The sequence below is a fragment of the Taudactylus pleione genome, unplaced genomic scaffold (assembly GCF_031769625.1).
Source record: "Taudactylus pleione unplaced genomic scaffold, aTauple2 ptg000012l, whole genome shotgun sequence".
Lineage (NCBI taxonomy): Eukaryota > Metazoa > Chordata > Amphibia > Anura > Myobatrachidae > Taudactylus > Taudactylus pleione.
The window spans coordinates 10,004,816-10,019,987 of record NW_028284415.1 but is presented as its reverse complement, the minus strand read 5'-3'; the positions used below and the strand labels follow the sequence as shown (position 1 = coordinate 10,019,987).

Genomic DNA, 15,172 nt, shown 5'->3' with positions numbered 1-15,172 from the left:
AAACAAAAGGTGAGGAGGGCAGTTGGTGTGATTCCCCTATTTGAATTTTGGACTGCGCTGGAGCCGCCACTGCCAGTCACAGGTATTCCTGCTTCTGACAATGTGTTGTGTACTGAGGCGTCCACATTCATTGTGTCTGTGTGTTACGTGGCGATATAAACCTTTATAGAATTGACAATAAATATGCATTGTTCAGCTGTGTACTAGTTCATATTTTCACATAACACACAGACACGAGGTGGGGCTGTGTCAAATCATCTAATGATAATCTAATAATTATCAGATCTGCTGTCAGTTTGAAACCGACGGGTATTGACATCGTATTGCAGTGTAAAAATTAGGGATGTGCAGGCTCGGATAGGTTCGAGTTTGCACGTCGAGTTCGGATTTTTCCCTCCAAAAAAACGGAACTCAGAAAGAGGCAAAACGTCATCTTGCACGGACGAACATCATCATTCCTGGACTTTTGTCCAGGAATGATGATGTTCGTCCATGCAAGATGACGTTTTGCCTCTTTCTGAGTTCCGTTTTTGTGGAGGGAAATGTTTCGCCTATATGACTAGGTGCCGAAAAAAAGTGCAGAATTGGGCTTTTGGGGTGCAGAGTTGCGGAATCCACCCTGCACCCTTTGTACATTTTTGGCGCTATTTAACACATCACTTTACACAATTAAAAACATGCTTGCACCCAATTTCATGTACCCCAAATTTGATATAAGTAGTTTTTTTTACAAAAAAAATGCTATTCTTCACCACTTCACCAAGGACGCAAAATGACTCCGATTGAGACCATATAAAAAACCCGAAATACGTACAGCAGGACTTTTCGAGGGTATCCTGAGTGATCCCCCCATGTCAGAACATCTTTTGGGGGTGTCAGGCAGATTTCCCCAATTCTTCCATCACTTTCCGCCTCTTTAAGTTTCGCCGGGACGCGTTTTCGCGTCCTTTGGATTTGAATACGGGGAAAAGCGGACACGCACGCGATACTTTTTCGCTTACAAAACCTCCAGTGTGGTGCGGAAAATCCGGCATGCGAATAGTCCGGAATTTTCACTCCAAATTGAATATATGTAAGCTGCTTGTGTTGTACCTGTAAAAAATTGGTTAAAATTATTTAAATAATGACGTGAGGTTCCCCCCCCCCCCCGAAAGACTAACCAGCCCCGGACTTGCCAGCCAGTCTTGGTTCTTAAAATTACAGGGAACAAAATGTGTAGGGTTCCACAGTAATTTAAGAACCAGCACCAGGCAGCAGACCTGGTTTTAAATATAGGGAGAAAAAAATGGCATGAGGTTCTCTGTATATTTAAAACCAGCTCCGGACCCTTTCTAGCGGGGGACTGATGCCACAGCCTGGGGTGCCCTTTTGCCGGGCCCCCCAGCCGCAGCATCAGCCCTGACTGCTAGTCAGCCCAGGCCAGGGATCCCTGGGGAGTGATGGACCCCTTCAATAAAGGGGTCCCCCTCTCCAGGGCACCCGTGGCCTAGGCTGATAGCGCGGGGCTATCCCCGCCACCCCTGTGTGATGGGTGACGGGTTGATAGTATATGTAGTGTTAAAAATAGAATTATCAACATTGTCTTTACAGTGGAACTACAGGTCCCAGCAAGCCTCCCCAGCATGCTGGTACTTGGAGAACCACAAGTACCAGCATGCGGGGCATTAAGGGCCCGCTGGTACGTGTAGTTCACCTGTAAAGAAATGTTTAAAAAAAACACAAGACACACACACCATAAAAATAAAGTTTTATTACATCCATACGCACTCACAAATACTCACCTGCTCCCAGATGTTCATGTCCCCTTCTCAACGTAAAGTATCCAATGGAAGTACCTGTAAAAAAAGATCCAATAATCACCTTTTGTTCCACGATGTTCTCCACAGTAATCCAAATAGGGCCCCGGACACACGGTATCAACACGCTACACCATGTTGATACAGTAGGCTAATGACAGCTCATGGGTTTGAGCTGCATTAGTTACTGGGCCGCGAGCCAATCAGCGGCGGCTTCACATTAGCGGCCACTCATTGCTGGGACCCACGTGGGCTTAACACTAGCGGCCGCTCATTGGCTAAGTCCACGTTGGCTCCAGCCAATAAGTGGCCGCTAATGTTAAGCCACCGCTCCTTGGCTCGCGGCCTGGTACTAATGACTGCTCAAACCCATGAGCTGTCATTATCGATCTGTATCAACATGCTGTTGCGTGTTGATACCGTGTATCCGGGGCCCTATTTGGATTACTGCGGAGAACATGGGACAAAAGGTGAGTATTGGATCTTTTTTTACAGGTACTTCCATTGGATACTTTACGTTGAGAAGGGGACGTGAACATCTGGCAGCAGGTTAGTATGTGAGAGTGTGTATGGATGTAATAAAACTTTATTTTCACGGTGTGTGTGTCTTGTGTTTTTTTACACATTTCTTTACAGGTGAATTACACGTACCAGAGGGCCCTTAATGCCTCGAAATATACCACTAGGGCTCCGATTTTCACTTTGTAACAAAATCCCGGCTGTAATCCATGTTGTAAGCAATCTGTGTAGGCACTGCTGCCGTTGCAATGTATAGTAAAGGGAATTTAGGAAATGTAACTAGATATCTTCGCAGGCAGTATCTTGCACACATTGTCGGCTGACAGTCTCAAATATAATGTAGAATAACTAAGTGCTTTGTTAATAATTCATACAATACAGAGCCACAGATAAATACATAACTTTATCCGTGGATTAACACCAACCGGTTTCAGCTCTTTCAAGACACCATCATCATCAGCATATAATTATTCCTTGCCATAATTCAAAGAGATCCATTCAAAGAGATCCTTTTTAAAAAATGAACGCCACTTAAATAGCAATTTGTACCTACCACCTACACCCCTCAGCTAGCAGACCCTAACATCATTTTGTGGTAGCATTGACAGCTGGGAACTGTTTAAACGAAATGAGCGCTTTGTTACCACCAGAGTTAGAAACGGATATCTGTCTGTTTGAACTAGGTGGATGTATATAGGATACTAATGCATTAATGATTTCAGGTGAGACCCTTGTATTGCCATAAATATTTTATTTCTTATATTTTTTATGTTCTTTTCTGCATGTTATTTCTTACACGGTGATGCCAGTAAGAATGATGAATAATGTCAAGGAAAATGCACTTTCCATGCAAACTAACTGTAACAGTGATTTTTTTTCTTCTTTCTTTTTTTAAGGGATTTATATTCTATATATATATAAGTTTATAGCATATAACGAGATTCCAGAGCCTTTCATTCTGATGGCCTTTCACATTTTGAGAACTATCTGTTGTCTTGTATCTGCTTTTAAATGTATTTCTTTGGATTCCACAATATTTTATATCTGCAAAATAGATATTTTCATGTCAACTCCTAGTATAAACTTATATATGGGGTAGCGCAAATGATGTGGCTATTAGTTACAAAGGGGTACTGTGATTATGGAAAAAGACAAGGCTGTAGTCATTGTAAACAGTTCAAACAAATCCATAGTTAATTTACAGTGTTTTATTCCTTATTATAGTACACACATTTTCCTAATGAACACTGAATGGATGACATCAGAGCTCACAACTTATGTGATTACATCAGAGTTCACCATTTAATTGCGATGGCATAGAGATATTATATTAAGTAAACATTACTTGTGTGTTATGAAGATATTACGGGATACATCTACTAAAGTGAGAGTTTTTAGAAGTGAGTTTTAGAAGACATGTTGCCCATAGCAACCAATCAGATTCTAGCTATTATCTTCTAGAAGGTGCTAGTTAAATGTTAAGTAGAATCTGATTGGTTGTTATGGGCAACATCTCTTCTAAAACTCACTTCTAAAAACTCTCACTTTAGTAAATTTACCCCTACAAATCGAGGAGGTGGTTTACCATCTAAGGTGTCAATCCTGTTAGGTGTGAGTTGGCTTTTCACGGCAAACTCGCACTGTGAAGTACTGTACAGTTGCAATCCAAGTCCAAACTCGCATTTTTTTTTTCAGAGGAAAATCACATTTTTTTTGTGCACACCCCCTGAGAGTGTGAGATGGTAGAGAAAATCTTTATTTTAAGGTACAAATATCAAGACACAGTGCAGAACACCTTGGACAGATCCCCTAATGACTAAGTAGGCATTTAAAAGTTTTCAATTAGCTTATTTTGCCCAATAATTACTTGCCAGTTTTGTATTTTAAAAAATGGCCTCAAATTACCTCCAAATCAACTTTTTCATTAGTTTAGGCATCCCAAATATAATTCGAATATTTTTTCTAATGAACAATAATTGCTTTTCATCAGTTAAAAAAAAAAAGTTAGCTTTTTATCATTTTTTTCTATTTTTAATTTTTTTTACACCATTTAAAAACCTCCAGTACCTTCCTTGTGCCCACTAACAGCCCTGTGTAATTCTGCTAACACAATTGCCACTTTTTTGAAGTCCAGGATAGTTTCCCCACTTTTCCATGCCCTTCTCCCAAGTCACATGCTATAGAAAATTCACACACCCTCTCCACGAGTAGCGCGAGTTGGCATTTCTAATTGGATTGAGCGTTTCTTGGGAGCGAGCATTCGTACGAAGTGTGTGAGTTTCATGAAACAAACTCGCATCTAATTGGATTGACCCCTAGATGTATTAGGCTGTAGGCTGGATGCTCTACTATCCTTATAATTTTCAGCAGGAAATGTTTTTATAATATCCAAGTGTTTGTATTACGCATTGAAATTTTACTTCATAGCTCAACAATAAATAACGACCACGGTTACGAGGCAAAACTGTGCGCGGGAGCCCAGCGATCCATGTGCATCCAGCTAAAATCTCAAACTGAGGTTCCAGTCAGAAGTGTATACTGCGGATTTATGCACAATTCCCCACCCCCCACATCCCCCAAAACAATTATTTTGCCTTGGAGCCCAATAAGGTACTAGTTCCAAGATTTTCACTTGTGAAAGAAAAGGGGATATGGTTCTTGTAGAGGAATAGTCACCAAGAGATGTATAGATTAAAACATTGTTTCTCATTCCCAGTACTCAGGGTCCCTCTCAGTAATTTCCAAGACCACATAGCAGGTGCACAGGTGTAGGACCAACTATCACATTTTAAAGATCCACAGGTAAGCTGGAAGACATGAATTAAAGTGTGCCCACCTCCTACACCCAGCTCAGGTAGCCATTTTGTAATTGCAGATTACCTCACTGTATTGGTCCATCTTAAAAATGACTACATTTGATGTATATAGAAGCCACTTCTGTAAAGGACATGTGAACTGGGTTTCTGTTTCCATGTTACAGTAATGTGAAATTAACAATTTTAACCTCTGAATGCACAGTTACCACAGGAAAGATTAGGCCTCACTGTGTGCAAAGTCTCTGATGTTCAATCTCGGGCCTGGTTTTTCTTTTGCAGCCTCTCGACGTTTCTCAGATGTGCCCACGAATATGGAGCCACCTGGCCACCTGAATACAATAGGTACAAGCGTATAAGCGTGTTTTCAGTCTGCTGGCAAGTTGCCTGTGCTTCATGTGGCTCTGTGCTTCTCAGTATGTTATGGTCAATGTAATTCAGTTAATGACCCACGTTGCAGGTTCCATAAAAGTCATTCTTCCCTCTGCCGATGAGGAAGCTGCAGAGAGACCCATAACAGCATCAATTGTCTCTCTTTTTTTTCATCATGCAATTCCTCTAATAATGAATAAAAAAATCCTAAGTATTGCCGTTACCAAGGTTACCACCTTCTCCTCATGCAGAATCAAACTAACATCTGCTCTCTGTATGTTGGTGTATGTTAAATACACAGGCTACAGCAATGCATGCATCAGTGTGTTTGTGTGCGGTTCATCTGGTTATGTATGTATGCTCTTCTCCTGCTGCGTTGGTGCATCTGTGTTAGGAAGTAAAAATATTGAGTTTTTATATCTGGCCTGATACCAGCCAGGCCTACAACAGTGTGCTGGAGACCTTAACATCTTTCTCTTGTATCAGAATATATTTTGGAAAAAAAATAGTATACATTTCATAATAGTTCAACTAGTTTCCATGACAATTTACATTAAAAGCATATTACTCTCAGCAGTCACATACCGGTATTAATGTCTTCCAATTTAAACATGGGGGCGTGCCACTGCCTCATGTGTTGTACCTAATCTATCTGTCTATCTAATTATATGTTTATTGTATAATTATTTGTTTATCTATCATTTTACCTATCTAACTATCTATCTATCTATCTATCTATCTATCTATCTTATGTATGTTTTTATATTTATATATATCATAGCTATATCAGATTGTGAACCTGTTATTATAATGGCTGGCATGATCATAAAACCAACAAAGGGCATTGCTTTCTGCATACATTGATATACAGGTCATTGACTTTGCATAGAGTGTGCCAATCTGTGTTTAAAATGGAGTTGGCAGGTGTGTACGTTTTTTTGTTAATCCTTGTTTATCATTTTCTGTGCTTTGTACTAAATGGCGTTATTTGGTATTTAATAGTATCTATGCGATACAGTATATTTGACATCAATATGTACTGTGATGGTTTATATGTTACAATGCTCATGTTTTCTTCTGTACTGGTCTGAAATGTTATAAAGTGTATGACATAATAGATACGTTCTGTCAGCATGGCCATCTTAACAGCATTTCAGGCCCTGGGCAAAGCAATGCACTGGGGCCCCCACCCACCCATTCACAGGAATAAACATGTAAATGGTCAAAAAAATTTATCCTTTACGTTTCAACAAAATCAATCCCTAGAACCCTAGAATCGTGGGGGCCCTGAGCAGCTGCCAAGTGTGCCTGTACATTAAAATGGTTCTGTCTGTTATTGAGCCCAAGAGCATTATACAAATGGTTTAATTGGGCACATTGGTGTAAATTCTGGACAAGAATAATTTACAAGCCATAGTACAAAAAGAGAGGATATCGTCATAACCTGTTGGCCAAAATTGGTATCACAGAACTTTCCTTGCTCCTGTTCTCTGCATTCTCCAAAACATTTATGATTCTGCTTCCAGAAGCATCATAGCCCCTCAGACAAAGAGGAGCACAAATCTCCCATTATGTTCTCAAAGCTGACCAGCTTTTAAAATTACTTTATGACAGAATTTCAGATTATGAAAATGCACGGAAATATTGATATGTATTATGGTAAAAACCTGCGGAGGAAGTGATCATTTTCTTTATTTCCCTAGTAAACATATTGTTACAATGTCTTTCCTTTCTAAAATACTTGGCAAAAGAGGCCATCTATGATGTACAATAACTTAGATTAGCTGTAGTCACGATAAAACCTTTTTTATCATATAATATTACCCCTCGTGGAATAGAGAAAAATGTTTTGTGGAACATTTTGCTCCTCTCTACTGTGGAGCATTGCTGGTCCACGTTTACGCCAAGTTCAATTTAAATTGTGTAACTGGCTCCTTTCTTTCAGCAGGACACTACGGGAAGGATATATATCGTAGCGGAGGACCTGATCTGCATAATTTCATCTCCTCTGGGTTTGTGACCTTAGGACGAGGACATCTCAAGGGTACAGTACAAATAAATTTATTTATGATCTCATACATATGGCTGTTCCTGTGACCACTGTCCACCACTGTCTTACTTGTTACTAAAATTTTATTCATCAAGTCTAGATAGATACCCTCTTATTGGTGTTTACCATGTTCTCCATTCATGCTGCTATACCATGTATGTAACATAAAATTCTAATCAATGTCACTACATATTTGTACTCGGTAACATTGTTTCAATGAACTACAACATGTGAACATTGGGAGGTTTTAGACTTTCAAGAAAATAGAATGTTGAACTATTACCGTTGAGGGATTGGGTGTATACGGTAACCAGTTACAGTTATAACAATATGTCAGAAATGATACTATTGTTCCATGCTGCCACGGTGGTTCTTGTTGGTACTGTAGTTACAGTATAATTTGTGAAAAGGAGGACAATGGATAAGGGACCGTGATTCAGAGTTGTACGTTATGCCGATATTTACGCAGTTGGCTGATGCTTTTATTACAGTGCTTGCATCTAAGTCACACGGTGCATGCGTTCCGATGTCTCTGTGATGTCACTCGCAGAGAGGATTTAGAAGCAGAGTGATTGACAGTTAGGGACCCGCTTGCGGGTGTTGTAACGGAGGTGTGGTTAGAAAAATACAGGTGTGTCGCAACCAGATCCAGCAACTGTGTCTTTGTATGCAGTTTCACTGGTGCTGGCGTCTTAGTTCTGTTGGCCATTCTGAGTTGCCATAGAGTTACTCAGAAAGCCGATGATCGTCTGCTCTGTGATCGAAACTGCGTCTTTGTACGAAGATGCTGCAACTTTTTATGCAGTCACTTGTATTTGTAAAGCCACCGGCGGGAGTTACATTTGCCTACATATTTTGGTGGCTGAAACATTTGCATATTAATTCACAGTATCTGCGTAAAGTCTCAGTGGGATTAGAATTCAACTCTGAATCAGGTCCTAAATTACTCATTAAAGAGTACATATCTCCTTTACACAATGGAGGCAGCTGAACCAATATTCATGAGAATAATTAAGAAGCCTGCCTGGTCATTGGAAACCATTGACCTCACCAGGCTCAGTATGGTATCAGGACACAAATTGGCTACCGCCACTGTGTTTAGGTGAAACATAGCTTTAATGCATGTACAAATTACTGTACTTGATCAAAATGGTTCATACAGTGGTATCTGAGAAGTAAAAGTTATAGATCTCTCTTGTACATTGCTCTCTTTCTCATCAGGAATATGGCTAACATGACCAAGATAACATTGGGGATTAAATAGTTGCATGCAGTACTGGTTTAAATAATCCTCAGTTCATGATTGTGATTAGTAAATACAAAAAAAACACCTTCATCCCACATCCAGCTCGGTTGGTGTAACATGAGTCATGTGACCATGTGACTCATTTTGACTGACTTAATTGAATGTAAAATAGCCATTGGAGGCATACCCAACTAGATATGAGGGTACTTCTGGATTTTAATACATGTGGCAATTACCAAACCACGAAGGATTTTATTAGACCATAACCAAGCCTTTAAAGCTTCATGTTAAATAGTTATGTGGATTATATAATTCCATGTTAGAGAGATACAATTTTAAATATACAACTTTGAAGATGGCTTTGGACCCTGAGCGAGGACACATGTTGCAGTTTTCTAGTGATGTCACTGTCTGTGAAGGTTAAACACACCTGTATATGACTTTATGGATATGACTTTATTGTACCCCAGTGTAAACTGGGGTACAATAAGGAGTTATTTTCTGCCTACTGTAAAATAAAAGTATACTGGTAGCCACCTTGGAGTTAAGGTGGCTTGTATAAAAGCAGTCGGGCAGCAGTCTTGTCTCTACTGTATGTGGAAATGAAGCTGTTGCACAGCTTCTAACATCATTGCCTATATATACAGGTACTGGGCCACTGTATACTGTGGGTTAGTCATACTCACATCTAATAAAAAAATAATATGGAAATGCTAAAGATTAAAAATTGCTCTTGTTAGGAAAAAAAATCCACAGTGTCAAAAGGCACCAATTAGCATATTTACAATTTAGCACGTGTGAGTGGTATTATAATTCTGTTATTGTGCCCTTTAATTTCTGTATCATTTGGTCTATAGTGAATATTTGTCCCCATGCAGGCTAAATTGGGTACACATGATAGTCTTATTAGAAAACTGATGTGCACTACCACTGTTAACAAACTACTAATTGCATGATTATTTTGCAAAAGAAAATCATTTCCTAGCAGTTCTGTATATATGAAAATAGTCTATAGTAATTTACATTAATCCCCCATTTAGTACTGTTAATTGGTGTTTGAAAACATGAACATGAAGTGAAAAAGCTCTATATAAAATTAATTTCTCACTAGAATCAACAGAAATGATATCAGTTGGTTTCCAAGATCATCCAGGAGCGCGTCCACACAATACAGAGAGGTCCCCACTCTGTCACCCTGTTCCCAGTTACTTCTGCAAGATCTGCTCGGTCGATGTGTTCTCTTTATGAACTCCCCGGGCTCTTCTATCTGTATTTTATAACACGAATACGTCGGCTGTGACAGACTGTGTGTGCATCACTTACAATACACTGGGAGCTATTCATCATCACTAAAACGGCCCGTTATATATGCGGAAACGCTAGTTCCACATATTTATGGTAACGGACCATTCGTCATCAGGAGTCCCATAAGACCATCTAATAATAAGCAAACTCTGAAAACGTAAGTTCAGAGTTTGCCTGTGAGAACAAACGCATCCCTCTTTGCATCCCCGGTACCATAGGAAGGAGTGGACAACAAGCGCCATCTGAAGAGGGCATTGTTCAAAAACTTTAGGTTTTCAGAGTTTGCTTTCGGACACCTGATGATGAATGGCCTGTTACCTTAAATATGCGGATACTAGTGTTTCAGCATGTGTAACTGCCCATTTTAGTGTTGATGAATAGGCCCCTAAATGACATATATCCTACATGCACCAGTTTATTATACAGTAATCTTGTTAGAGTATATTATAACAATCTGACTATGTAAACTCTGTAAACTAGTAAATGAAAACATTACATATTTCGGATTGCTAACAAAATCTGATTTATAGGTCTGTTAATGGTTTATTGCTTATTAACAGTAATAAAATAATACTAAACAGAATACTCTCCTGTAAATCAAAATGTAGTTTTAGTGGCATACAGTATGTATGAAAGAAGGAAAATCCCTGTTGCCAGTGAAAACATTCATGCAACCCGTGTTATTATATAACCAGTTTATTCAGTCAGATTTAAATGAACTACGTACAAAAAAGAACATTATTTCTGCCCACAATTATAGAAATCATTCAGGGCGACATACAGTATGAGAAAGTCTAATCATGTTTCCATGTGTTCCAAAAATATAGTTCCCATCGGACTTGCCCTCTTTTTGAAATAAAAATTTAGAGGTCAGGAAAAATTTCTATGGAGTCTGAGAGGTAGATTTTCTAAAGCCTTGAAAACTGTAACTGGAGATGTTGCTCATTGCAACCAGTCAGATTATATCTTTAATTTTTCTAGTACAATCTAAAACATTATAGCTATAATCTGATTGGTTGCTATGGATATTCTTCTGTGCTAATGGGACTCATAAATCTTCAATCAACTGGGGCAATTCCTCCTTTTGCAGATGATTGTGTAAAAATATCTGCAATTTACTGTATGGGGTACACCGATTGCACATTCCGACCAAAAAGTGATCGGAATCGGTAAATCAGGCTGTCCAACATGTTCGATTTCACTGACCAATTGGGGCTGAACATTGTTAGTGTATGGTAATGATCAGCCAATTTCTTGACTGTTGCTAGAAAAATAATGAGCCTTTCACGATTGGAAGATCTGTTATGTGCTTAAAATGATCTGTGAATCACTGAAAACTATCTGTAATGTATGGGTGCAGATTGGAGAATCATGGAACATACATAATATTTTGTGAGATCTGACAACCAGTACAATCTAGGTGATTTTGGCTGTAGATTTAAAGTGCTTCTTGATTTTGCTTTTTAAATGAATGCCACTTCATACAGAATCTATGGCCTAAATGTCTGAGAATTACGGAACTCACAACCTATTACATATTCTCCAACGAGTGTGACTGCTCAATATAAATATACTTATTATGTTGTAAACGTTGATTATTAGAAGTATTTCTTAGATTCTTAGATCTCTTTTAAAACTTCAGGATGGTGTGGCTTTTCCTCCAGAAGAACAGCTCTGGGGAAACAATGGCCAATTCGTTCTGCTGTGTGGTATGATTGGGGTAGGACTGGGAAAATATAAGGACATTTTTGCTGCATAAATGTGCAAAACACATGACCAAACACAGAATGATCCATAAGTTGTTTAATACTTTAATAAGGGTGAAATGGATGACATCATGTAAAGTTTAGCAAATTTTTTTGGCATATTTATTACAAATGAGCGGTTCGGTTTTGGCTTGTGTCTTTCTGTCAAGTTCAGACCTCCGAACGTGGAAAAACCTCATCTTTCCCAGACGTTTTGCCTCATTCTGAGATCTGAACTTGGCGGAAAGATCTGAGCCAAAACTGAACCGCTTATCTATAATATTTATATACCTTGTAAATACAAAAGTACTGCCTATTGCCATTTTAGGAGCATCCCTTTCATTGATTTGCACTTTTCTCCTAAAATATTGCTCATTTATCTGTCATTTATGTTCTCATTTATTCAAAAGCATGAGGAGACTGTATGACTGTCTTAATTATGTGTCACTGGAGAACATCTGTTTCATTAATATTGATAGAATTATGCACATAACTGCATTTTTCTCTATAAAGTGCGTTCTAATGAAAGTGATGCCTGATCGCTGCCACCCCTGAGGGCTTGTAATAATCATTATTTCTCTGCGTGTGGAAAATGCTCTGCTGTACCCACCATAGAAAGACCACCCATTGTTAATGCACCCTCTTCCACCCTTGAATCTCATTTGTGTTCAGCAAGCATCAGGAGTATGAGTATACCTCTATATTATCATACTGGTGACTATTCATATATTTTTGTTCCTGATCACTAAGTCATTATCTTTAATGCCCATCTAATGACATCAGAGCCTGTTATTGCTGCAGACTTAGGACCTCATTCAGAGCCGCTCGCAAAAGGCGAGCGCTTGCTCTGAATGAGGGTGGCTGCTTTTTTTTTTTAAGCCGGCCTCCTGGCCGCTCGCTAAGCTGTGGGTGACCACCCACAGCTTTTGCGAGTGGCCAGGTGATGGTTGCAATGGTCGTGACCATCGGGCTTGCGGTGAGACCCTTGTGGTAGGGTCTCGTCTGCCGCAAGCCCCAGTGAGCTTCCTACTCTAACAGAGCCGGAAGCTCACTACTGACATCACTGGTGATGTCAGTAGGGCCGCCCACAAACGGCAGGCGTTCCTTCAGGAACGCCTCCGTTTGTCCAGCCACCCCCCCCCTCCTGCAAAACGGGGAGAGCTGTCGATCAACATCGACAGCCACCCCATTTGTAGCGAGCCCTAGAGTGAGTGAATTTCTCACTCGCTATGGGGCTTGCGCACGCGCATTGTGCATGCCGTGCGTGCGCAATGCACAACCATTGACTCGCTTGCGAGCGCATAGCGCTTGCGAGCTGGTCTGAATGAGGTCCTTAGTTTTAAGAATTATATCTGATTCTGTTTATTAACCGTACTGTATAAAGTGGTTGTCAGTAATTTTCTCCCCCTGTCTGAGAAGATTTCATATTAAATCTGATTAGATAGCAGCAAAATTCATTTTTAATTCGTGATAGAGCGTCTCAGCTGTCAGGATACTTCTTATACCAAATAAGTGAACTCAAATAGTTGACATTTAAGGGTTTCTTTAAAACGGATCTTGTTTGAAAGTGGCAGCGATGCCACACTAGCTGACATTTAAAGTCCATATAACTGCACAGCACTGTCAGGATTTTAAAGGAGCGAGCAAAAAAAATGGAAGTTGCAGTAATTGAAAACAGCAGTGTACAAGAATGACTCATTATAGTAATCCCTGTATACCTACAACCCCATGACAATATGTTAAAGGCAACTTGATACATTCTGGATAGATGACAGACAACCAACTTATAATGTTCCCCTGGTATTTGTGAAGTGCAAAATAGCTGATGCTCGATGCAGAATTAGCTTTTGACCTGTCGTGTGCTTAGATTTATGCCGAAGAAAAGTTTGCAAAAAAAGGTGTTTGCAGAATGAAGTGGAGGAACGATGGTGGCCATAGCAAAGTACAGGATACATACACAAGTGCAGGGCTGAAATCAGACTTCCTAGATTATTTTTAAAAAAATAAAGGGGAAGAGAGAAATTATTTCTAGGTTGGGTTGATGCTGTGCAGAGGGGCACATGACTTGGTCTTTGCACAAGCCCCATTCAGCAGTCTTCAGGTTTCATGTTATACTTAATGTGTCCCATTTTGCCCTTCAAGTGGCACTTCAGACTAATACGGAAGGGGCTCCCTTAGATGGAAATAAAATAGATGTGACATAAGTCTTTGTGTGCTCATGCACAGAAGGTCATCCACATCCAGAAGTAGCAATAAGAGCATGTAGAAACGAATACACAACACAAGATAACCTGGTAAATCGATAACACATGGATTGGAAAAATCCTTCCATTATAATAGCATAATTGTAGCAAAATTGGTTTATTACAAATTACAAGTACCCCATGACTTCACAGAAGAAAGCATATTACTATTATATTTATATTACACACCAGGTTGGGGCGCTATACATACAAAATGTACAAGCACAAATGCCTAGGGACTTTCAATCCAATGTACATCCTTGACAAAGGAGCCTTCGGCCTCTAAAACATGTTTGTTTATTACTTCATTGAAAGGATGACACCATTAGAAATGACATTCTGGCAAGTTACTGCAGGGTTTACATATACGCTTGGCATTGAAGATGCTACTAAACTACTGCTGCTCCTCTCAGGACATCTGAGTGTGTACTACTAGCCTGTCCCTTTGCCGTCCAGCTTTAGTTTGCCATATGGGCACCATACATTAGCGACAGATTGCCGCGATCCCGCGATGCTGCAACCCGGCATCGCAGGATCGCAGAAATCCAACATGTTGGATTTCGGCAAATTGACGATCGTGATAATGTATGGGCACCTTAACTCACAATTTTCATTATATGAAAAATCTTCTACTCACATACATATACATGTTTGGGAGAAGAGATGTGCAGAAGAGGAGCTGTCTTAAGGTGCCCATACATTAGCGACTGTTTGTCGCGATCCGGCGACGCGATGGGAAATGCCGCGTTTCCGGGTAAAAATGCCAACCTCCCACCATCGATGTTCTGCGATCTGTCGCCGGATCGCAGACATTTCACATGTTAATTGTCCGCGATTTGACAATTGCGATCATTTTTTGATCGCAATCGTCAAATCGCCGAAATCCAACATGTTGGATTTCTGCGATCCTGCGATGCCGGGTTGCAGCATCGCGGGATCGCGGCAATCTGTCGCTAATGTATGGTGCCCATATGGCAAACTAAAGCTGGACGGCAAAGGGACAGGCTAGTAGTACACACTCAGATGTCCTGAGAGGAGCAGCAGTAGTTTAGTAGCATCTTCAATGCCAAGCGTATATGTAAA

General features: G+C 40.0%; 1 protein-coding gene across 5 annotated transcripts in view; it reads left to right on the top strand.

The window, feature by feature from the left end:
* SHISA6 (shisa family member 6) overlaps positions 1 to 15,172 on the top strand; it is a 400,746-nt gene that overhangs the window by 149,903 nt on the left and 235,671 nt on the right. For 2 of the 5 annotated variants that reach the window (XM_088468620.1, XM_088468618.1), the window contains exons 4-5: positions 5,411 to 5,473; positions 7,446 to 7,544. In XM_088468620.1, the coding sequence (XP_088324746.1) occupies positions 5,411 to 5,473; positions 7,446 to 7,544 (162 nt within the window). The remainder of the gene's footprint in view (positions 1 to 5,410; positions 5,474 to 7,445; positions 7,545 to 15,172) is intronic. The other 3 variants (XM_088468619.1, XM_088468622.1, XM_088468621.1) reach the window with 3 other exon arrangements.